This window comes from Lissotriton vulgaris, chromosome 4_1 (assembly GCF_964263255.1).
Source record: "Lissotriton vulgaris chromosome 4_1, aLisVul1.2, whole genome shotgun sequence".
NCBI lineage: Eukaryota > Metazoa > Chordata > Amphibia > Caudata > Salamandridae > Lissotriton > Lissotriton vulgaris.
Window position 1 is genome coordinate 1970650726 of NC_141691.1, and position 25013 is coordinate 1970675738.

Genomic DNA, 25013 nt, shown 5'->3' on the forward strand with positions numbered 1-25013 from the left:
ACTCTATGCCACTGGGATCCAAGCTATAATGACTGTTGATCCCTCATAGGGGCACAACTGGTCTTGGTTTGCTTGTATTCAATTTCTGGGAGAACCTCACCTGGCAGTTTGGACTGGACTGTTCCTATTGGAGTGGAGGCAAGACTGATTTGCATATGGCTGGGTTCAAACTGAGGTGGCATAGTGTGCAAAGTAACGATGTACAGGGATGAGGCTCTGAATAATTCCCAGTGGCTGAGAATAATTCAAGCATTCAATCCATCACTCATTGCAAACTTGAGTAATTGCATTCTTTTGTCAGGAGCAGAGGTCTGCACGTGCATCACCTGTGGGAGTACGCGCATGCCCTGTGCTTTTCAGTTTAATCCCTTCGCCGTCTGACGCCCCGGTGCTCGTGTGCATCGGACGGCCGGGAGCCGTCCAATCTGCGCGCGCATGGAATTTTGCCACACCACGGCAAAATTCCGCCTGCGCCCATGGGGTTAAGGCGGGCTTTTGTCATATTTTCTGAAAACTTCTGAAGAGAGGTACAAGGAGTTAAATTGGCCTGAATGAGAAAATATAGTGAAACATATCATAGGGTGTGCCTTCGTTAATAGTAGAGTTTATGAGTTAAGCATATTCCAAGGTAGGTATCGCTCCAGAATAGGAAGTTCTAAACCTATGGATTATTGACAGGTGAGGCAGATCAAGCATAAGAAGCCATTCTTAGAAAGTAAGTAAAATTGGCATACAGGAGTCCTTATTTGAGCAAAATCAGTAATACTATTGATAATGTCTGGGACAGCCGCAGGGCAGAGATGTTAAAGGAATAGGATCAAAGACAGACCTAAAGGCAGAGTGCTTCAGCCAAAGGTAAGGGGCCTGCATTTCTTTGTGATGCTTCAGTATAGTTTTGATTTTTCTGTAAGAAGTCATTTGGATTTTGCAATGGAAAGTTGAGAAACAAGGGTGACCCTGACAGTTATCCATATAGTGTGTGCATCAGATATGGTTGAAAATATGTCTACCGCCCCATGGTTTCTTATGCACAAAATGTATTGTATAGCACACTTGTCAAAATGTAAATTGATTTACTGTGCAGAGTATGTAAGTCCTTTAAAAACTCACTTGTTTACACTCTCTTGCACACCTACTCTTAGTAACAGATCTTCAGACACATACAGACAAACTCAGTTGCCTACTACTATCACCCCTGCATTCACTCAATCATTCACTGACTGATGCATTCAAGACTATCTCTAAATCATTTACTTGCTCCCTCATAAACTTATGCAATACTTTTATACACATATATGTACTTAAATTCACTTTTATTCAATCCAGGCACTCACTTGATCAATCACTCACTCGTTCGTTAATCGACTCAATCTCAATAATGCCAAGCACACCGAATACCTCACTCCCCCATCTACCTCCCTCTCTCACTCATTGCATTCTGCCTCTGCAATCAATTGTTTAACACGCCTTCCCTCCTTGTGTTGCAGTTGCTGGCTGTCGCTGGAAGGAGGCCTCCTCTATGCCTTTGTGGGACCGGCAGCTGCAGTGGTTCTGGTATTCTTCCTTTTTATCTTCAAAGCACCTTCCTTTCCCTTTTAATCCCCTTACCATTGGCTTCCCTCGTCTACAACATGCATACTCTTCTCATTCATATTTTTCTCATTCACTTTTTTTTAGCATACTTGATTTTGTTGCAGGCATACTAGGGTGGCGGAATCTCTGATTCCAGATAGTGGGACATATGTACGACCATTGATGTTTGCGAATTGCAAATTGCATTAAATTGCGAGTCATAATTTGCGAGTTGCAAATATCAATGTACACCTGTGTCAGAGAAACTGTTTGTGATTCCCAATGGGGCCGCAAATTGCATGCCTCATGCATGTTAATGAGGCTGTCGCCATTTGCGACCCCATTGGGAATGGCTGGCCCTCCCAGGGATGGTGGCCTGCTGGGATCAGCAGACCACCATGTCTGGGACTGCTTTGTCAAGAAGCAGTTTTTTAAAAACAGGCAGCCCGTTTTCCTTACAGGAAAATGGGCTGCATTTAAAAAAGAAAAGAATTGAAACGTTTTTGTTAATTTTTTTTAAGGGCAGGGCAGGTAGTGGTCCCTCGGACCACTGCATGCTCTCAAAAAATGTTTGCGCACCCAATCACAAAGGGGAAGAAGGTGGTAAACTGCAAGTGTTTTGCAACGGCAAATGCGGTCGCAAAACATTCTCACAATGGATTCAGAGTCGATATTAGGAAGGGACGCCCTTGGAAAACCCCTTCCTAATAGCGAGTCTCTAACCCTATTTTGCAAGTTGCTATTACATTAGCGACTCGCAAAATAGGGTTGGTACATTGTGCTACCAAAATGCCCCTGTGCAACTGCAAAAATTGGTCATACATCTGACCCAGTATCGCTGAATCAAAATCCATCAATGAAGAGGTTTGTTCCTTAATATTACAAGGTGGACACAAGTCTTTTCTGCTGGTTTTCCCCTGCCTAGAAGGACAACTCTCCTACATGTTCTGCCTGCTCAGAACATGTGGCAGATACCAGTGAGAGGACCACTGGGGGCAAGGGGTAGCAAGGTTCAGTTGTAAGTCAGTACAATGCATGCTTTTACCCCGCATGCCATTACAACGCGGGGATTACAACGCAAGTCGTTACAACGACTTGCGTTGGGGCACGCTGGATAGTGGAATAGTTTAATTTTCTATTTCAACTCCAGTAGTAGGGAAGGTGTTGGATTGAAAATTAAACTATTCCCTATCCAACAGCACCCTCCAGCGAAAGTCGTTGTAACGACTTTCGTTGTAATCCCCACGTTGTAATGGTAGTACAGGATAATAGTTGCGTCGTAAAGGATGTTCCCCCCAAGGTTCTGGAGGGCCTTGGCTATCCAGGGTAGAGTTGGACTAGTCTAGCCATTTTGCTTATGTATTTTGGAAGAGGGACAGATTTGCCCCCACTGCATTGTCAGGTAGAATAGTCCACGCTTGCATTTCAGGAGGCAGTGTTGAAGATTAGGGCTGGTAGTAAGTGGCACTCCCCTATTCTCTTGGTTGTCATTTATGTGTCTTTCCACTAAATTCCCCAACCTCTCGCTCTCTCTACCGCACATTGAATCCAACCACTAAGAAATGCCTCTTGCTTCTTTCCTTCAACAGGTGAACATGGTCATTGGCATTCTGGTGTTCAACAAGCTTGTGTCCAAAGATGGGATCACAGACAAAAAACTGAAGGAGCGGGCAGGGTATGAGATGTCTACATGTGATTTGCAGCAAAATGACAGGATTAAAAATGAGGCCGGGCATTTAAAAAACGCAGATACATGAGTCCTGATTATAACTGAAAACTCTCACTTTAGACAATAAGTCCTGATATGATATCTGGAAATATCTTACATGTGTTTTAAGTATGTAATATTTGATATACTGTTGCATAACATAATATAATATATGTAAATTATTAAATTTCGACGATATGTAATATAACATGCCATAATATAATTTAATGCAGTATAGTAGAACCAAAACCCCAGACATGTACAAGGAGGCCTGCCTCTGATGGGCTCACAAAATCTTCACCCAAAATATATATTCTATGCACTAAAAACAATTTATTTCGTATCTAAAAACTGTACAATAGAAATATTGTGAAGAGCCAACCTTTTTCAATACTTACATGTTTTGCCAGGTTACACAGCTCTGGATGTTCATTATGTCAAAAGTGGCTTTTTTTGCACACTACTCTCGGCATCTATCACGGTCACCGTATGAGTCATGGACTATACCTGCAACGCAAGTACACTGCATTTATTGAAGCAATGCCCCTCTATCCCTTTGCCATTAGGCTAAAGGGCCCTAGATGTAGAGCTTGGGAAATATGTGCTGCACCTTATTCCCAACCCAACTTTCAGCAACTTTTGTGGTGGAGATTCATTCCTCACATATTTCCTAAGACATCCACAGTTTAAGCCTAAAGTGGAAAATCAAAGACAGTTCATTCCCCCCCCCAATTTTTTTTTCCCCTATATACACGTTGGGCCCGATTCACAGAATGAACTTAAGACTCAATCCTAAACTTATTACTATTTTGGTATTCACAGAATGCACTTACTACTTTTGGCATTCACAGAATGCACTTACTACTTTTGGTATTCACAGAATGAACTTACTACTTTTGGTATTCACAGAAGTTAGGATTTTGTCTTAAGTCTGTCTTAAGTCTGTCTTAAGTTTGTCTTAAGTCTGTCTTAAGTCTGTCTTAAGACAAACTTAAGACAAAATCCTAACTTCTGTGAATACCAAAAGTAGTAAATTCATGCTGTGAATGCCAAAAGTAGTAAGTGCATTCTGTGAATGCCAAAAGTAGTAAGTGCATTCTGTGAATACCAAAATAGTAGTAAATTTAGGATTGAGTCTTAAGTTCATTCTGTGAATCGGGCCCGTTGAGTATAAGGTAGCCAGCGGATGGAGGAGAACTCCTAGAAATCCTCCCAAACTGGCTTTCTTTAATCAAAACAAGTATTTGCTCTCAATGTGTATGTGGACATTTCTAAATGGATACCACCACCAGCCCAAGTACTCTGCTTACCCACAGACCTCACTTCCTGTGGGACTGAGCATTTGTATGGCGCACTCACAATCTGAAAAAACAGGGGTCTTTATTATCTAGACCAGTGGTACTTAATGGTCCCTGAAGCAGTACAAAAATGTCCCCACTCTATGAACAATTCCTTTCCTTGCTGGGACCCAGTTCATGTATGTTCCAGGATCACCAATGGGAGAAGAGGCTGATCTCAGTGGCATTGACATTCAAAGCCATATATAGATAAAAACAAAATTAAATTGTGCTTGGCAAGTGTTTTGTTTTCCCTTTTATCAGACCCAGAAACTACCACTGAGACGAACACAAGCAGGGACTCCTTGTTAATATGTTAGTTCTGCAAGGCACTGTAAAAAATTAACTAGTAATTACCTCCTTAATTTAAAAGTGTCCACCTGATTTTTCATCCTGTCATACCGAGCTTTTTTGAGATGTAAATTTGTTTAAAATGTTTTGTTTTAGTTTGATTTACTTAAGAATTCATTGTTTGTTATAATGTGGATGTCTTCCCTAGTTTGAGTCCTGTCGTGCACTGATTGTTTATGATATGTTGCTCTTTGTTGCCACACTCTGAGGCATTTAGCTGCCATGTTTGCTTTACGCTTGCCCAGCATATCCAAATGTCAGCATGGCATCCATATTGGAAGACAGCTTTGGAGGATTTTAAATGGCCGCCATAGGCAGCCTGCATTCGCCCAACCTCAGAAGCTTGTGGCGGAATGTGAGGTGCAACATCCACTTATCCATTTAGTGAAGGGCAGAGGGGTAAACACGAGAAGTGATAGACAAAAACACGTGGTGGCAACTGAGAGACTTGAAAGCCGCGTTCAATAAGTGGTCCAAGTTCCTAAAAATTTCAACTCCAATAACCCATGCTGACCTCTAATTCTATAATTAATTCTATTATTGTATTGAAACACCACTGTGCTTTACTTCTAGTTAGTCTTGTTACTTACTTAGAGAGAACCCCTGCTTGTGTGAATATGCACAATTGGAAATACATTTTCTGATTTCTAGTGTGTGGAAACAGCTTGTCTTTCATCACAAATAAAGTCAACAATTTGTGTTCATATGTCTATTTTTCTAAACCCCTCAAATCTATGTCTCTTTTTCCATAATGGCAGAATTGTGTGAATATTATGTGCCAATACCACATATTGTTCTTTGAGCAATTCACCTACCCTAAATAAAAGTGATTTCACAGCACACAGTTATTTGTGGGTACAATTACCATTGTGCCTCGTGGCCACAGCAAATCTGGTGCTGATCCTTTGTGATCCTTTACTTGATCACCAGATCCTGCAAAAATCCTGCACCAGTTTTCCAATTTCTTTCCACGTGATTTCCATGCATGAGACGTGCAGATGCGGTCTAGGAGCCGTCGTCAGGTTTGGAATCAAGTGTCTGATGCACTAATTCAAACTTTTAAATTCACAATATTAGTTATCTGAGACACCTCTGGTGGAACTTTTACTGTGGGACCTGGGGCAGTCACTGTTTACTGGCCCGTGTTGTTGGTAGGTGCCGTCGCTTACCACAGTCCCAAGAACCAAGATTGAATTCTATACAAATTGGATAATCATGTTATCCCCTTTGCACACTTGAGTTTTCAAAAGTAGATACAAGGATTACAAGGGTGTCATAAGTGGTTTGTGGGCTCAGATACGGTTGGACACAGTAATCTAACTGGATACATTCATTGAGACTAGATACAGCCCCAGATAGTTTGATAGTGCTTAAATGGTAAGGGCTTTAATGGTATACAAACAATGTTACTTTTTTGGCCAAATTTTACAAATCCTCTATCCCTGTAAAAATGTAGGTCTTGGTTCTCTTTAATATAGGAATATAGGAAACGTATCTCTATTGCCCTATGTGCCAGAAAGAAGGTTACAATACAAGTATGAACAATATGCTGTGATATATTCTACCCGTTATCCTATAAGGAGTAGAGTTACAATATGACCAGTTACATCTCAGCTATTATAAAGAGTTGTTGTTTCAAAAGGGAAGCTATTGGTGCTGGGAATGGACTTGTCAAAAAATGAAAGTTCCCCAGTGGTAGCAAAGATAATGTAACTCATAAATGACCCAATGAATATAAAATGTTTCACATAAGGCCTGGAGAACCCATTAGACCACATTTCTCGTCTATGGTCTTTGACATTCAACACCCGAGGGATATCTCTAATTTAGAGCCATGGCCTGAGTTACTTTGCTTCGACATATTTCCCCTCACTGGGGCCCGAATGCAAATAATGACAAGTTCTCACCGTATGCAGCTATGCCGGTATCGGTGTAGACTCATTAGATGATCTTCATGTACTAGTAAATGGTTTCTATCAAAATGGATCCACCCAACCAAAATGTTTTTCAATATGGTGCCGACCTGTGCCTGTAGCAGGCTGCAGCATTGTGTGCAATCTATGTATGTTTAGCGAAGTCAACAATCGTCATGCATGGTTTTCCTCGTCATTCAGGTACGGTATTACTCAATGTTGTTCTCTGCCTTCCTGACGATTTACTGAATCACATTGTAATTGGTGTTTCCTTGGAAGGGACCAAGGTACTGCAAAAAGGTGGCTGACTGACTGCCAAGGAATGTAACGCCAACAAGCCAAAGCAAATATAATAACTCCTGGCATTACATACATGGCTGGGTGCTTCCATGCCATATAACATTTATTGAGCTCAAAAACTCACAGTATGTTTTAAGTCTATGTTTAAAAGTGACAATATTTAGATACATATATGCTAAATAGGGCAAAGTGCAACTACCGCACAAAGCATTATGCTCAGGCAGAGTGAGAAAGATCTTGCAGTTTTGGAGAGGAATGATGTCCCAATCCAACGGTGCAACTTTTCCTGCTCACTTAGTTTGGTTCCCATTTATGCAGTTTTATCTCCTGACATTTCCACCCTTCATTTGCTCACTCGTATTGCTGTATTTTCCACAGATCCTATGAATGATTAGGCAGTGGAAAAACATCCACAATATATTTGGTTAAATGAAAGATTAAATAGTTATCCTGGCCTGAACAATTGTGGCATCCTAAGAGTATCCTTGGAATACAGCTGTTACAACTGAATATATATTTCTAATAGACATGCCCGAAATACCACTGAAATATACGGCAGACAGGGTTCACTAACAAGTGCTGTAAAACTGAGTTCCGTCATTCCGTAATCAGATGCTGCACGTTGGTCTCCATGAGATTGTGATCTTCACGTACATCATTTACCACAACTCCACTATCAAGCATGTAGCTGTTCCTCTTTATTGACCATAATAAATAACTGTAAACCAAAGGAAACCTTTGCCATTTCTCTAAGTGAACTCAATGTTCTTGTCCAAACAAATTGGAGGGAGGAGGAAGCAGAGGTTCATTCAGCTTCCAAGCAAAATCTGTCATCAGTCAAGGGTGGAGGGGGATGAACTACAGTGGTCTCAATACCAAAGTCGCTGAAATATTGTCTCAGAGACCCTCAACCACACGTTCACAGTCTCCGGTGAATATAAACTCCGCTTAGTGTGGGTTGGTCGATAGTGTCATCATCGAGTCAGCACTTTGGTGTCTCGTTCTCTTAGGGGCGTCAAGACCTCCACCAGGAGGGAGACTGTCTGGATGGTGACAGTGGTTTGGGAAATTAACACTACCTCCTATCCTGTAGGTACATCTTTATTGAGGAAAAAGAATAGGATAGGCATAAAGCTAAAAACAAAAACGATGTTAAGTGGATGAATCACTGATCCATGGTACCTAGTGGTCCGGTCGACATGAGGGTCTCCGAGACGATATTTCGGAGCCTCTGATAATGAGACAAACGTGGTTAATTCTTCCCCCACCCCCTTTTTTTGGGTTGATGATAGTACTAAATTACACCAGTCTTGCAATGGGTGGGAAGTGAGTGTGACTGTAGTCAGGAATTTAAAAGCGGAATATTTGTAAGCGGCTATTTTTGCATGGTAGATATATTTAATTCTGAGTTTTTGCACTCTATATTTATTCGGCCTGTCTTTTCACACTGATTACGCTTTAAAAGTACAAGGTTAAATTCGCCCTGTGTAACCTTGATTATTACAATGCTTCTTTCCATGCGCTGCAAATAAATCCTCCACATCCCACAAATATAAACAATCAACTAGACGCACAACGGATCATTATCCTTCCCAGTACAAAGTATGCCATCACCAAAAATCAGTCAAGCACTTTAAATTTCAATTTCGATTAAAAACCCGTTAGTCAGATTCTGTGTAATCAACTCCTCTCAGCAGACAAAAAACGACCTTCAACAGCAAATTTGTAAACAGAAAAGGTTAATATTGCAGCCTCCTATAGAGAAACTTGCACACAGATTTAATCAGACCAGCGGCAAAAGAACAATAAGCCAAACTTTTATTCCTTTTACTTGCTGTAGTTAGCTTGTATTAAAAAGTATACATTTTACAAATTGCTAAAGCAATCAAAATCCTAAAAGGAACTAAAAGAAACAGAGATGAGGACAGAGGGCTGAACGTTTTTGCGTCATATACTCATGCTTTTTTGGGAAATATCGAGACCCATCCAATCAAGATTTTGGTGCAAATTTTAAACACAAGTGAGTGTAGTCTTGCAAAATGATCAAATCGTTTTTTTTCTTTTTTGCAGTGATAAAGTAACGTGTCACAGCGTTATTAAATGTCCTGACCTTAGTTTTCTTTGTTCAGCACCTTAAGCACTGGCAATTCATGTTGTAGGCATGTTAATGTGGCATTTAATGTTGTCTGTAGTGTCATTAGTGCATGCGTTTCGGCCACTAAGACAACCTTAAGCAGAATTCTGCTGCAGGGCTATGTGTTTTTTAATTCATGATCCAACACAAGATGTGTCTGATTGCATCTCACCATGAGAAATACATGAGTTAAGAGCTTGCCCATCATGCATGTTGTCCCCAGAAGCCCTAGGAAGAGAACTAAGCTGCTTTACCTCAAACATGTTGTTACTTATGCCAAACCTTCTTGTCTGAAGATAAATGTTTTGGCAGCCAACAAGCAATCATTCTACCTAGTTGATTTTTCAAAATGGCCACTTTTGTCACCAAGATCTCTGTTTGCTTTCTGTTGATAATGTGATTATTAGAGTTTCTGAAAGCTTAAAATGGTTATTGTTGGGAGTGTCGTGCATTTTTATGTTTCACAAGCCAAGTGTATTTTTTTGTTGTTTTTGTTTCAGTATTTTTGATTTTAATTGCAGTCAGATGACAGTGCCTCTATACGGCATGACACTCAAGTGTTCCAAGTGTGGAGTAGTTTCTTCGGCAGAAGTTTCCGCCACCGCCACCAGTAACGCCATGTTAGTTCCTCTAATTTCAAACTTCTTTACTTTCTTACTTGCTTTTCGTGGTCTATGATTTCCCTCTCCTTTCTTTTGTTTGATATTCCCCTCCTCTGTTGTCTCTCTCTGTTTTCCCCCCTTAACCACAGCCATGTCAAGTTAGAAGGGTAGAGACTTCCTAACCTCTGTTAGAAACAGACAGAGCTCTCAAAACTGCGAGTTGGTCCTGAAAGCATAGATTGTAGCTGAACGCCTTTTCCTGCTATATAGTGAGTTGGCAATTATGGGCAATAAAGATATATGGAATTAAATTTAATGAATTAGCCTCGGCGGGGTTTACGTAGTATATTTGACTCAAAGGATCTGCTCTTTTAACTTGCTTGGTTGGATCAGGTTCAGAGGGATCTGGTGAAACATTATGCCTTTCTCCTGTTAACTGATATATCAATATATTTTACTTCTTTTCCAGGCAACCCATGCACTGTCTTAAAATGTTTGTTAGAATATACGTTGTTCATATTGTAAGTGAAGTAGACTTAAATTCAGTCTTCTTGCTGCACGATTTGTCTGACTATACATTGCCTAATTATATATGCATTTATTCAGTTGTATACAAAGCACAAGCATGCCACCAGAGGACAGTTTGTATCACCGGGTGGAGCTGAGATTGGACCAGTGCGTGGTAGAGTCTGTATGTCTCTGTTCTGTCGTCAGCAACTAACTGTTAGTGCTTGGCGAGTGAGTGTCGCGCTAGGTTTGTGGCTGGGTGTCGAGACCTCACTCTCTTTTCAGAGGTGTGCGGGCGGCATTAGAGGAATCTGGCTTGATGTTGAAAGCTTTCTTGAATAGGAAATGTTCAGTACTTTTGAAAGTTGGTAGGAGGTGCAGAACGCTAGGCTCATCAAATCCAGTTTCAAGAGATCTGAAGCAGTTTGGACCAGTCTACTTTGCCGTAGCTCAACCGGGTGTCTGAACTCTTTACACCAGTGAACACAGTGCATAGCATAGCTCAGACTCCTGTTTGCACACATCCTATTTCATGTGCAGGATTGTTGCCACCCTTGTACCCATGAAATACAATCTGCTGTAGAGCAGGCATCCCAGCATAGGACCAGCATTACCAGATCTGTCCAGAATTTACATAAAATAAACTTGCATGCAATTAATCTGAATGCACTAGTTATACTTAGAATTGGAATGTATGCGCCCTCCTAGATCCCCGTTGTTCATCCCTGATCTTGAAATCTTTGCGGGTGTGATTCTGCTAACACCACGCCCTGCTAAGCATCTTTGCTTTCAGAGATGCCCTCAGAATACCTCATTATGCACGACCCACAATACAGTGTGTGATACCTATGCCCTGGATATCATACTGTTAACACCATCACTCAACCCATGGTGTTACTTCCATTAGTCTCAGCCTCTTGCTACTCATAGAGTCAGTTGCGCCCGACAGGCAGTCCATTATGTTCATTAATGCGGCTGGCCAGGACGCAGCATGCAATGCATTTTCTAATTTGTTACGTCCTGAGAAAACTTTGCCAACTATTGATTCTGTTTGCTTTAGCGTTGTTTATGGCCAGCCGACTCTTGAATCTGTTCCCTTTATGCTGCGATTGTATTGCGTTCCCTGCTAATATACACAAACACTCTGAAGGCAATTTAAGAAGACACAATTTTGTTGTCGCTATTTGAATAAACGGGGGGTTGAGCATGCTATGAAGTGAACCAAGTTGATCTCTGTATAAAACGTTGCAAGAATCCAGATAAAGGATTTTTTTGGGGGCGAACAGTTTATATCCAGGATTAACAAATCTTATTCTTAACTCTACAGCGCATGCTGTAATTTTTCTTCTCCACGATGAACTATTTCTTGGATTCGGTGGATCTCACAGTGATTGGTGACTAGGACTATGAGAGGTCTCTGTTTCTGTAGCTTTGACCACTTGAACACTGGGTCCACCATTATTAAAGAATTCCTCTTTACTTCATGGCTGGAAAAAGGGGCCAGCCTCTTCAAGTCCTACTTCCTTTCTGCCCTATTGGAGGCAGCACCTTTTCATCACCTTCAATGGGTCTTTGCAGTCTGCACCGGTCAGTCGTTCTTTGTCCCAAAATGACCAATTCGTAAAGTAGTTTCCTTGAATGGGAGTTCCTCCTCCTTGGTCGTGCCAATAAGGCCCAAACATTCCTGGCCCATTCCCAGAAACCTACCCTGGTAATCACTTCCAGAGCTTTGAACATATATGCATTTTCAGCGAGTCAGTTTCCAACTTCTTCATTGATTTGTGTGGCTATCATGATTAATATAAATGTAGTTTAACTTGAAGTATTATATTCCCATTGATCAGTTGTTTATTATTGTTTTATTTCGAAGTCAATACGTGTTAGTTTAGTAATTTATTTATTTGGATAATGTATTATTTTTCTCTTAACTAGTCCTGACCTTGATTACGTGGGTCTCAGAACTCTGGCGTATCCTGAGAGTTACGCTTTAGAAGCTTAGACTAGTTTCGTGAAGAGCCAAGGTATTCCCAGGGAGCTCTTCTTCTCCGGTGTCTATCATTGAGTGATTCCTTTTATGGAGGGAGCTTGAGTATAGTGCAGATGAAAGCCTTAGCCCTTTCTTCCTCAACTACCAGGGCAATGACAAATGTACCCTGGTTGTGCAACTGGATCAAGTAAAATTGGGTTCCACCAGTTGTGCAACTCGGTGCATCAGTGTCTTGAGTAATAAAGTTGGGTTGATTATGCAGGCACCATACGAGCATTGAAGACCATATTGGGCCAGTGGTGCACCAGCTTAAGTAACAGACCCTAGGGGCTGGAATGAAGAACACCTAAAGAACATGTTGAATGGGGCTTTCAATTTAACGCAAGAGGCTCGTCTCAACTTCCGCACTTCTTTGATGGACACTAGTTGAAGTTTCCTTGTCATATGAAAGAAAGCTTTTGAGAAAGACCATTGCCTTGACCATCATTTTGACGACTTGGATGTGCAAGTTCAGTTTGCAGTTAGAGAGGATACCTATGTTGGGTACCTGAGTAATACACAGCGCTATCCCTCTTAAAAGTAGTTCACTCTCTCCCTGAACTCAGTTCAACTGGTTCTCAGAATCCATAATCATTTTTTTGTTTGTTCGGATTTACCATTTTTCCCCCCGGATTTCACTTCAGCTGGTCGGACATTACCCGAATGGTAATTGTCCTCATCTTGTTTGTCCAGCAAATAAAGAAGGTCTCAGGCCTTCGTCAGAATGAGACCCGTCGCTGATTGTTCTCGGAATACTGATGACACTTAGGGCCCCACCTCCAGGTCACACAACAGTCTATTGTATTGAGAACAAGCAACATCACTGACCAAGCGGGTCCTAAAATGGGTGAATGCGGAGACATGGTAACCACTGCAACATCGCTGACCAAGCGTGTCCTAAAATGGCTTAGTCCCGGGACATGGTAACCACTGCAAAAATAAGCCTCCCATCTGCATTCCTGGTAGCCCATGGGACTGACCTGTTACCAAACAATGAATACTGGCGTTCAAATCCCCTTCTGTTTCACTTGTGAGGGAAACATATTAAACCCTAGAAATTGAAATAATACATGAAATCCCAGGCCCCTCTTTTTGCTACAGAACTGTGTCTTAGATTTACTAAACTTGACGAAAAGGGATGATACATGATGCATTGCAGGGCAAATGACAGCATTTATCTAATTTTGCAATCAAAAGGAGTGGTGGTACAGCATTGCATCACGCAGCAGAAAACTCTTGATAGACAGTGCGAAGTGGGCATAAGAGGACAGAAAAAGCGACAAAATCCCTTTGATTTCACACCAAGCCAGATCAACTAAAGTAGCATGACCTGGCTTTCCGTGGAATTCTAGAACCAAATGAAATCAGGTTTCAACAACGAGCAAGCAGAATATCGCGAGCTGCCTCAATAGGTAGTGTGTCATTTCTACAATACAACCGTTCTTTTTGGGCAGTTGTCTTCAGTAGAAATCTATACTGGTGTGTGCTTCAAGTATAAATATCAGCAAAGCACCTCTTGCTCACCTTTGCACCACGCTTTAGCACCGTGCGAAGACAGCATTTTTAGGGTAAGCCTCCAGTGGCATCAGCGACAACCAACTCTTGATAATATGGTGCTATACAATTTTGTGTAATTCACTCACGCAGTGTGGTGTATTTTCAGTCAGTACTGTGCTGCCCAATTACAAACCTGGGCCTGTTGTTCAGTGTGTGGATTGAGTTTGTGCCGTTTTCACCGGTCAGTATATAACTAAAGAGAACAACAGGGACAATGGTGCTAAAAGCGATAGCACGCGCATGATCAAAAACCCAAGAAGACACTGATCGACAGCAACCATACAAAACACAGGAGTCCGAAAAAATCTAAAAATTGGGGCCCAACCATCTTTCTGTGTCTTATTATGTGTAATGCTGGTTAACTTGGCACATTTCTGGGACAAGGAAAGATCAGAGTCAGACAGGACACTCAAGGATCTGCTCCTGAGACTTATTCTCAAGTCCGGAGACTTACGGTGAAGGGCATGATGTTTCTGCTTGTGGTTCTCTCACACTTTGGCCATTTATTTTGGCTTTGGCCAGCCTTCATCTCTATGTAGATATAAAATTGGCACCTAGTGTTCCTGCTTTGTTATCCGATCTGTTCTCTACTCACTGTAATGCAAAATGTGTGGTGCTTTTTTACAATTTTTAATTTGCTACCATGAAGTTTGACCACCACTCTGAATGTGTGGGCCATTCTGCAGCACCCGATGCCTCTGCTCAACTCGCTGACATACAAAGCTGCTTCTATAAGGTGTAGACTGACCCATATATTCTGATTGGCCGCCCCCACATTTAGTCTGAATGGACAGAGCCAAGAATCAAAGACCATTCAGATTGGCCATAACTCTATGGTCCTAATTCTGCCTATCCCACAATCTTAGATGCTAATAGTGCACCCAGTGAAAACCTATATCACTTTGTATAAAGTTTACAGGGGGGCACTATTTGCCCGACCTTCTGAGCTTAGGACCTTTAAATGCGAGTTAACACAATAATTATCATGCATATTTTCCCTCTTTGCTAGATGTGCAAACTCAGATTTTTCTCAGTTTTCTAGCATGGAATTTGCAAGCTTCCAAAGTGTTACGACAACAAAACTTTGGTGGCGCAATGAAGGCCTGAGTTAAAATCCTGATTGCAGTGCAAATGGATGTTTTTGCCTGAAATGGGATTTGGTTTGGCAAGAAGAATGCGGCTGTAGATTTATTTGGCGATGCTGCTTGCATGCCTTTTGATCGATCATAATTGGTCTGTTTTTGGACCATGCCGATTGGCAGGTATTCAGAACCAGTGTGGCATCCCACACCACCCTGCCTTACTTTGTGGTCTAGATAGGCGTGGGATGTGGGCTGCAGAAGGGTACAAGGAATAGCTCTGCGTCCCTCTGTCTGTGTGGGATTTAGCACAAATACTTGCTTTCTTATTCACACCTGCAGAACCCAGGATTAGTAGATGTCACCAAAGGTCTGTCTGAGATACTCTTAAAATGAAATATGTAGCTATCATCTACCACTAGAAATCAGAATCTAACTGGAACTGGAGTTGATCTGTCAACTGTGAACGGAATGGAATTTAGTTGATGAGAAACAGCAATAGTGACAATCGCTGCGGAACGCCACATATCAAGCATTTGTTTGAAGTTCTAGTGGATCCAAATCCAATTTGCATACAAAAGAGAACGGTCCAACCCAGCTGTCTTTTTCGGGCAGTCAATCGAGCAGAATGCTGCTGTCTACAGTGCCGTATGTACTCCACAAATAGTTCAACAAGGATGTGAGTTAGGCAGAGATGTTTTTCCCACAGTCCTCCTCTTGAGTGTGTGTTTACATTTGTGCGGCCCAATGTCAACCAAATGTTTATGATTCAGATGTGTGCAAAGTATATGTTCGATGTGTCGATGAGCTAGAATCAACTATGAACACATCTAAATATTCTGAGGAATTAAGGATGGAGCCCGGATGGACCAAGGCTACGACTCATCCAAGCTCTTGCAATTGATAATAGTCTGCTCATAAGAAGACTGCTCCTAAGAAGCTCATGGCTATTCCTGGGGAAAATTATGCAGTTAGTATTTAGGACACAATACCAATTATTACTTGACAATAGATCCCCCTCTGTTGTCTTAGAGTATTATATTTGTGTGATACTATCTGTGCCCCTATTTGAAAGTGTCTCCCTTTGTGCCTCTTAACTGCATGTTGCCTCTATGTTCCGTAAAGTAATCTGCAGTTAGCAAGCACCTTGAAGGGCAGACTGACCCCTTATCACATCGAAGGCCCTTTTCTCATTGTCTTTACTCGACATGACTTTGTAATCGAATTAGGCGTATTAGATGAAATTTATTGGCACATTAAAGAATTCCATTACATAGTGGATTTTATAGTCACCACTAAATTACTTTCCAACTGGAGAGTAGCAAAAGTGCATTTGCACTCCAGCAATCGATGAGGAATCCAGAATCCCAATAATAGGCCACTTTGCTTGATAAATGTCCAACGTCTTTCTAATGATTGGGTAACTGAGCAGAATACGCAAAGCTATAGCCCCTATAAATTTACTAACAGAGAATGTCTGACTGTCTTTACATGTCACTGGGTCATTTTGCAGGAGATTAGTCAAACACAATGAAACTGCAATTGATAAGCATCAATGCTCGTGACTTTTGGGTACATCACTCAGACAAACTGTCCCATGGACCTTTAACATGAAACCACCTAGATAAGCAGATCTCTTATTTAACTCACAGCTTTGGTTTCTCAGAAAAATGGCAAACGTTGTTAGATATAATGAAAAAACAATGGTTACTAATGAGAATTTACACCCACCCTGATTCCTTTTCGACGATATCTATTGACGGTCAAACAATGTCAATGTTGAGCCAAATTTGCTATGTGATTATTTATTTTCTCCCCTGAAATTGCCCTAACCATCAACTAACCATGCTAATGTGACTAGATTTCTACAAACAGGATGAAGTGAATGTGACAATAATGTATAAAAAAAAGAGCCCACTCCTATGGCCCAGTACCATGCCAGTGGTCCAAAACCATTTCATACTCTCTTTCAGTGATCATGGACACACCCTTGTTATCCATGGTTTGTAGATAGCCAACCATGGGGGATACCCTTGTTTTTGTCAGCTCAGATACCCTGACCACCATTTCATCCGTTAGGATGAGAGAGGTCACCCCAAGGTACAGGCTCAGTGATGGGCAGCCACCCGAGGCTGGCATCCTTGGCGTCTCTGTACAATTGTCGCAAAGCCAGCCGGCCGCTGCTGCTCTTGGTTCCATATCAACCTGTGGTGTTATGCCTACACACACTGCTCCCTTGCGTTGCTACTGATTATTGACGAGATGCTGATCCAGTCGGGCATTAGACATGACTTCCTGCAGCAGTGTGGAAGCATACACAGTGACATACAGGAAAAGTGTAGATACCCTCCTACTTTGTAACAAGCTTCCACAGATTTGAAATATTCTCCATTAGAGAAACATCTGTGTCCAAATAGGTTTCACGGATCATCAGCTCCAATGCTACTACGTTAGTGGCTACTTAGTGGATGAAACGTCCTAACATACCATGATGCAATTGGATATGGGAAAGAAAGTCGTCGAATCTCAGGTTTAATGTAGGAGCAGCAATGTGAGAAAGAGGTCTGTGAAGTGTGCATGGAGTTAATGAAGGCAGGTAAATAAGTAGAGTGGATGGTCGGCTGGTCATTTGCTATCAATTTATTGCATGCACTTAGTTTTATTTTCTTAAAGTACCCCCTAAAAGATGTAATTATAAGAGTTAACCTAGAGAATTTTGGGGCATTGCGCAATGGCATTGCACAACAGGAACGTCACTGTTTTCGACGTTCCTGCGGGGCATTGCCCTGTTGCATATTTACAAAGTGGCATTATGCCACAAAAATTGGTTTGATGCCGTTTTGGAAATGTGGTACCCTTTCACGCAGGTATTTGCGTGAAAGGCGCGTGTAACGGGTTTTGCTGTGGGCGTTCCACCGCAACACCCATTGCTTTTTGATGCTGCTCCAGATTTACAGAGACGTGTAAATCTATGGCAGCGCCAAAAACAAACACCATGCAAGAGCAGGTGTTAGAATGGAGATACGAGGAGAAATACTTTTATTTCTCCTTGTTTTTGTTTTTTCTATGCGTTGTAGCATTATGCTGCACATATAGAAGGAGCAAATTACCTTTAATGATTGTTTATGTGCAGGACGGGGCCCCTTCCTGCACATAAACATTCAATAAATAATTACAATTTGCTACTTCTATATGTGCTGCATCCTGCAGCACACGTGGAAGTAGAAAATCGCCATTATGGACTGTTTATGTGCAGGAAGGTGCCCCCTTATGTGTGGACACCTTCCTGCACATAAACAATCTTTGCCTGCAATATGGTGCAAGGGTGCCAATTTTAGCATCAGCACAAGGGAAAACACAGGGGGGCGCTGTTGTAAATGCGGCGCATCCCTGCATTTTGAACATGTCTGAGCGTGGTGCTGCCAAATGTGGCACAGCCCTGTGCGCCGACATTTTCTTGTACACATGCCCCTTTGATGATCTTCCTTTATTGACTGCAAAATACATTTGTGATGCTAGTATTGTGCAGAAAGAGATTTTAAAAATGGCTACATTGGCACATTGCTGGCATATGAGTTCTAAGGTAAACCTATGCCACTGTCTTGCGGCTCTTAAATTATTGATATTCTAATCGAACCATTGATTGATTAGAAAATCCATGGTTGTATGTGCTGATTGTTGTTTCTCTCCTGATCTGGGTTGACCTTGCAGTTCAGGTCACTTTCCTCCAGAGCTCTGCCATGGTAGAGCAGCTTCTTGGCTCATCAGCTGAAGCAACTCATATATGTTTGAGATAATTGCAGAGTGGAGTAACCATCATTTTCCCACTAGAACTGCATCCCTTGCACTCTTAAGCGGCAAGGCGTTGGGAAACTGGAGGCTACTGCAAATTGATGACTTTGACAAAGAGTGATTGACTTCTTTTTAAAGTAACCTTTGATAATCTTTCTTGTTTTTTCAGGGCCTCTCTGTGGAGCTCCTGTGTTGTCTTGCCACTCCTGGCACTCACTTGGATGTCGGCAGTCTTAGCCATCACGGATCGCCGTTCCGCCCTTTTCCAAATCCTCTTCGCTGTCTTTGACTCTCTCGAAGGATTTGTCATTGTCATGGTCCACTGCATCTTACGACGAGAGGTGAGGACACATACTCCTTGCAGTAATTTCTTTTTTCCTAACATACTTTACCACCAATGAGTATCTTTATTACAGAGCCAGTATTAACATCATGCTCAAAAGAAGCCGGGTTAGTCTGTTTTTTTTGTGTTTTTCTTGCTGCTGATCTGGACTGCGCAATAAACTAATTGACTTCATACACATAATGTCAGGGTCCTTCCTCAATGTGCCCCAGATGTGGGAGCAGGATTTTGGGATCTTATCTTTCCTACTGCTGCAACTTTGTCAGTAGTCTCTGAACTCTGCATGCAATGCCTATTCCTTTTGGTCTGAAAAGAGGGTGTCATGATGAACTGCAGTTTTGTTCATGGTGCCTGCAAAGCTAATTATCGCAGGTAACAGCGGTGGGGCCGGGTTAGAGGGGATTTCGAGGGACGATGCAGAGGGAAAATTAATTATTTATTTAATATTCCCTCGGCTGTTACCTGCACCGACCGCGGCTGCGCCAGATCATCTTCCACCCCACACCTTAGCGATTGGAGGCAAAAGATGCTGGAAGCATATCCTATGGGGTAGGAAGTGGTGTTGAAATTCATCCATCCTCACAGATCACTGGGGAAGTGGTCCATGTTGAAACCCGATGCCTTTGAGTGCTCAGGACTTTCAAATGAATCCCTTTCCTTCCAACATGGGGTTTGTTTTTTTCTTTGCACTGATAAACCTAACTTGTTTTTAAAAAATGCACAGCAACAGACTCTATGCACAGGTATAAAAGGTTGGGAGAATCTCTCAATGTGGACGCTGACAGACTATGACAATGTAAAACACGTGGGTGGTGCTGCGGTATTATGTGCAGTGCCAACAAGAGGGTGTTTGCAGGAACCATTTGACAGTACCATGTCTTGACTGTTTTGATTTTGCAGAGTAAGATTACGGAAAATAAAGTTCAACAAAGAAAGCCACACATTCTTTCTAGTCTGCCCCTTGGTACTCAGGATCTCTTCAACAGTACAATATAGAATAACATTATTTGATGTAGCTCTCAGATTGTGACCGTAGGATGAAGAAAGTGAGCTCTCACCAATGTTGTATCATACTGTTTAATATTTTGCACTGGTGCAACCAAACAAGTTTCCTTCTTCCTTAGTAAAGAGTTAAGCAAACCACTCCAATAGTAGTCTAAATCACTATATATATATATATATATATATATATATATATATATATATATATATATATATATATATATATATATATATATATATATATATATATATATATATATATATATATATATATATATATATATATATATATATATATATATGATTTTTTTTTTCACCAGTGCCAAGGAGTGGAGCAAGCAGATTGTGCACTGTTTTTTTATGTGCAAATGCGCAAGATGGGTCCCAAGTTTGAAGGAAAATCAATTTGCCATCATCCTTATTTTATAAAATTAGACATCGTTCAAAATTGGTACGCTGTCATTGCACCCCTAACTCTGCGCCATGGTGATCCTACCCAGTGGTGTCCGTTACCTGGCTGCTGGCCGCCGCCTCTCGTCCGTTCTCTTCTGTTCCCCCTGGATCGAAAGCAGGATGCTCACAGGCTTCCCTAATCCAATCACTATGCTGCTGTCACCAGCATGAGCGCTGAATCGTGATTGGTCTGAGTGCCAAGGTTTGGTGCTCAGACAGGGAGTGGGAGCCTGTGAATGTTCTCACCAAGGCTGGCAAGACAGCCCAGTGGAGAACATGCTAAGTGCGCATGACTGTTTGGCTGGCCCAAGATGCCCGGCGAAACCACTCCTCTCCCTGCTGGCTGTAACGACAGCCCAGCCCCGCCCCATAAAACTGCCTTGGAAAAATAAAATTATGACATTGTGTTATCATTTTATTTTTCATTTTTCCACTGCTCAGAGAGCAGTGGGCCGGCGCTCCTCTGCCTTAGCGGAGGACTTGCCGCTGATGGTACCTCTGACTTAACACTTGCGCCTCTTGCAATGTTTGAAAACAAGAATACATGAGAAGGGTGATGGGGTCAAAAGTAATTATCCCGTGGTGTTGAACAGTACACCCCATTAAAAAGGAGGAAAGAGGAGGGCCTCAAAATTGAAGTGTGCCTCTGAAACAAACCACAGTTCCACTTCCGGTTTGATGCCTCCCCTCCTTTACATAGCAGGCACTTTACCCATTCCACCTGCTTTACTTCTCACCAGTGGAAAAACATCATTACAAATGGTCAAGGTACATTGTTATTTCAGTGTCTTCATAGCTGAAACCTTTGCACTGCCTGACTGAACATACTTTAGGGGTTTCTGAAACTGTTGTGTGTTCAGGACTAAACAGCTCACCACTAAAGCTCAAAACAGCTCACCGTTAAAGCTCACACCATTATGTCAATTTAAAATTTGGCATTTATATTTCAATTCTTTAGCTGGGTCTCCATTGCCATTGCTGTACTGCTCACTAGATGTCAACGCCTGCTGTCTGTGCATCAGCTCTTCACCATTCCAACCATTCACCTGTGGAGTTAAATGCAACTGTTGATAGATAGATAGTGTTTTAATGTGAATTACATTTACTGTGTATTATCTCGCCAGTTCTCTTCTTCTCTTCAGATATCATCTCAAAAGCCACCTGCCTTCCATTGCCATTAAATACTGCAACTATTGCCATTGTGTCTGCTAAAATGCTTTTTCATGTTGTGATTCACTGTTTTCTTAATTATTGTTTGTTCCCGTAATTGGGATGCACTTGTGATGAACATGTGATTTAATACTGTATTGTATTGTGTTGTGATGTGAGCTAGAGTCCTCCATTCATCCACTGATCAGGTTCAGCAGCGGCAATTCTAGATTTCTTCCATTTCTACATGTGGTCCACAAAAATACCCTGTACGAACCACCGCCCGAGTAAGGCTTAGGTTAACCTTTGCATATGCTTGTTCAGATGCAGCTCTACTCAGAGTCTCTGCAAGGTGCCACACCATGTCCATAAGTATCCTACAGCTACGGGTATCCTCCTGTAGGGCAATGAGCTCTCATTATATGTACCAATCAAAAATGGTTATTGGGTGGTGGCTAAGTCAGGGTGATGTTTTGATCTGTGGCACTTGCCTATTCAGACATCACTCATGGTGGAATGATAAGTCGTGGCGAGTTCCGCATGTGATATCTCTATGCATGCATAGAGGCAACATATGGTGGTTCTTGATTTGCAAAGCAAGCAGAATCTGCTGAACTAATATGATGCTGCTTATTCAACGAGTTTTCTTCACCAAAATTGGTAGCATTTCCTGAAACTTTAGAGCAGGTACCTCCTATTTGTTTTAAGAAATTTTACACAGCGCAAATGTGGGCCGGGCTGCAATAGTACCTTACTTCTCAGATCCCATTGCTAAGTCCCAAATGGGATTCTGTTATGGGGTCTTTGTGGTCTTTACTTTAGTGCTGATGGAGTAATCTTCATGGAGTCTAGGTGTTTGAGTTAGTAATGCATCTTCTAAGATTGGATCCTGGGAGAAAGGAAATTAAAATCAGAAATATCATTCGGCCTTCGTGGGCTCAGAAGAAGTACAACAAACCAAGAAGATCTTTTGTTTGGAGGTCACTGATTGACAATGGAAAATGAATTGGATTTTAATATCAGACACTATATGGTGCTAAGTAGAAATAAGGGTTCAGAACACTTCTAGTGTGTTGTTGCCACTTCCTTAATTGTGCCTTTGAATATTCTCTGGAACGACCAAGTTGGGTTCTCCTGTTAGTTTGCAGATATAGTTTAATGCTATGTCTTGAGATTCTGAAAGCCTGAATTTGCTGATCCCTCAAACTTTAGGGTTGCTGTTGCCATTGTTCATCCAATGCCAATGTTGACATCAATCCTACCTCGAGAAGCATATTTTCCTGTGTACTACCCTTTTAGTGATAAGGACCAAGCTGTGAAACGTTGGAATGGCACACACCGTGATGTGACTCCAACCTGTAGCTGCGTTAATTATGTAGATGCATTTCTTCTTGAAAAACAGTGACCACTTTGTGTTGTCTATGATCCAATCAAGTCATATATCTCTACAAGTATCCTGAAGGTCTTTTTATGCAGTGGTATGAGTTGCCTTTTCTTGAATATTACGTTACGTAGCTTCTCCATTTATTTGACCTTTGACTAACAGTTCTGATGGCTTTTGTAAGACCACCTGCTTTCTGAGTTAAAGAGAAAATAGATGTCTTTGGCACAAGGTCTCCGTTGTTTCTTGCCTTTGGTTTCAGTCTAGTTCCATCTAGTGATAATTGCTATTGAGTACGGAACATTTTGTAGGTGATACTTTGTTGCCGTGTGCAGTGCATCTTTTGCTAAATTTTCAATTTCCACAAATTGGGATCTCTTGTGTAGTGTTACAGATAGAGATGTTTTCCTCTTTGTCTGTATAGGTCAGTGTCTTTTAAAACCACCTTCTTTGAAAACTCTCAAATCCACTCAAGAAATGATGGGTCCGTGTAGCTCATCCTCGTGCTGCCGGATGCCTACCTTCACATGGAAGAATTAAAGATCACCTTCATCACTTAGAAAGAATGACGTTACCTTATTAGATTTTATAAAGCGCTCGCTCTCTTCTTAGTACTTGGTAACCGATGTTCATCGGAGGATGCTTTCTGTTTAACAAAACATCTTTCACATTTGAGAATTACTGAAGGAATTAAAAGAACTAGCACTTAATAACAATATTTAAAAATATATATAAAAAACATTTACCTAAAGTTATTGTTTTTAAGCACGAAAGTGAAGTCCACTGCAGAAACATTCTTTGAAGCCACATGTTCAGAGTTTCCTCTTAATACATTGGGTTGTGACTTCTGCAGTTCTTATATATGGGCTTTCATGTTAATCATGTTTCTATTCTGTTACTTATGAAAAACTGGCAAGGCTCAAGCTAGAACAGTAAAACAGCAGTGGTTGGTCATAATTGGACCAATCGGACCTACTACTAATTACTTTATAATTATTACCCCACTTGCACTATCACAGACAGGAACCAACTTCGTGCAAGTCAGTACTTCCCTAAAAAGAGACAGGCAAGCCCAAAAAGCAGCAGTCAAGTCCAAACTTTTCAGCCGCGCCCCAACTAAATGGAAACTCAAGCAACAAATTAGTTGAGGCTTTTTTTGGTCTTATCCAGAGGGATCAGTTTCAGTACCTGTTGCACAGCCTCTCCGTGCCCCACATCCAGACATATGTAGAGCAATTCACTTATATAGCACAGAGACATGGGCGGAAAGGCTTAAATTTATCTGGGCCACAAGGAAACTACTCTGGGTACATCCTTTTATTTTTTAACTTATCCGTGCTTTTATAGACAGGTGACAAACACAGGTAAATCTGCCCTGGCCTTACCCAGGAGGGTACAGTCCAGTGCTAAGTACAAGGCCACACGACTTGAGATGTATTGTAAACCTCATAGTTGTCATTGGTGAGCATCTTGAATCCACATGGGGCAGTGAGCTGAATATTGGGGACTTTTTCTGTGACTCAATTAGACAAATTGACTATGTTAAGTGGAAAAATATGAGTCGGTCTGCACTTTTAGTAACTACATTAGGAGTTTCCCAAACAGTGGTAGATCACAAAGCTGGGCCAGGTAGTTCCACATGCTTTCAGAAGATGTCAATGGGACATTGAGCATCTTATGATACCTTCAGTTTATACGGGCCAGCCAGGCACTCCTTTCATTACCTGTTTTAGGTCACATACTCTAAAAGATCATTCAAATGAAGGTTCAAACCTCTGCAGTATACATAGGATGAGACATTGCTATG

The 25013-nt window shown here is 41.5% G+C and overlaps 1 protein-coding gene across 1 annotated transcript in view; it reads left to right on the plus strand.

Annotated features, from left to right (window-relative positions):
• ADGRB1 (adhesion G protein-coupled receptor B1) overlaps nucleotides 1–25013 on the plus strand; it is a 473955-nt gene that overhangs the window by 407500 nt on the left and 41442 nt on the right. Inside the window, exons 22-25 of the mRNA XM_086966285.1 lie at nucleotides 1488–1554; nucleotides 3162–3247; nucleotides 9837–9935; nucleotides 19048–19219. Of these exons, the coding sequence (XP_086822411.1) occupies nucleotides 1488–1554; nucleotides 3162–3247; nucleotides 9837–9935; nucleotides 19048–19219 (424 nt within the window). The remainder of the gene's footprint in view (nucleotides 1–1487; nucleotides 1555–3161; nucleotides 3248–9836; nucleotides 9936–19047; nucleotides 19220–25013) is intronic.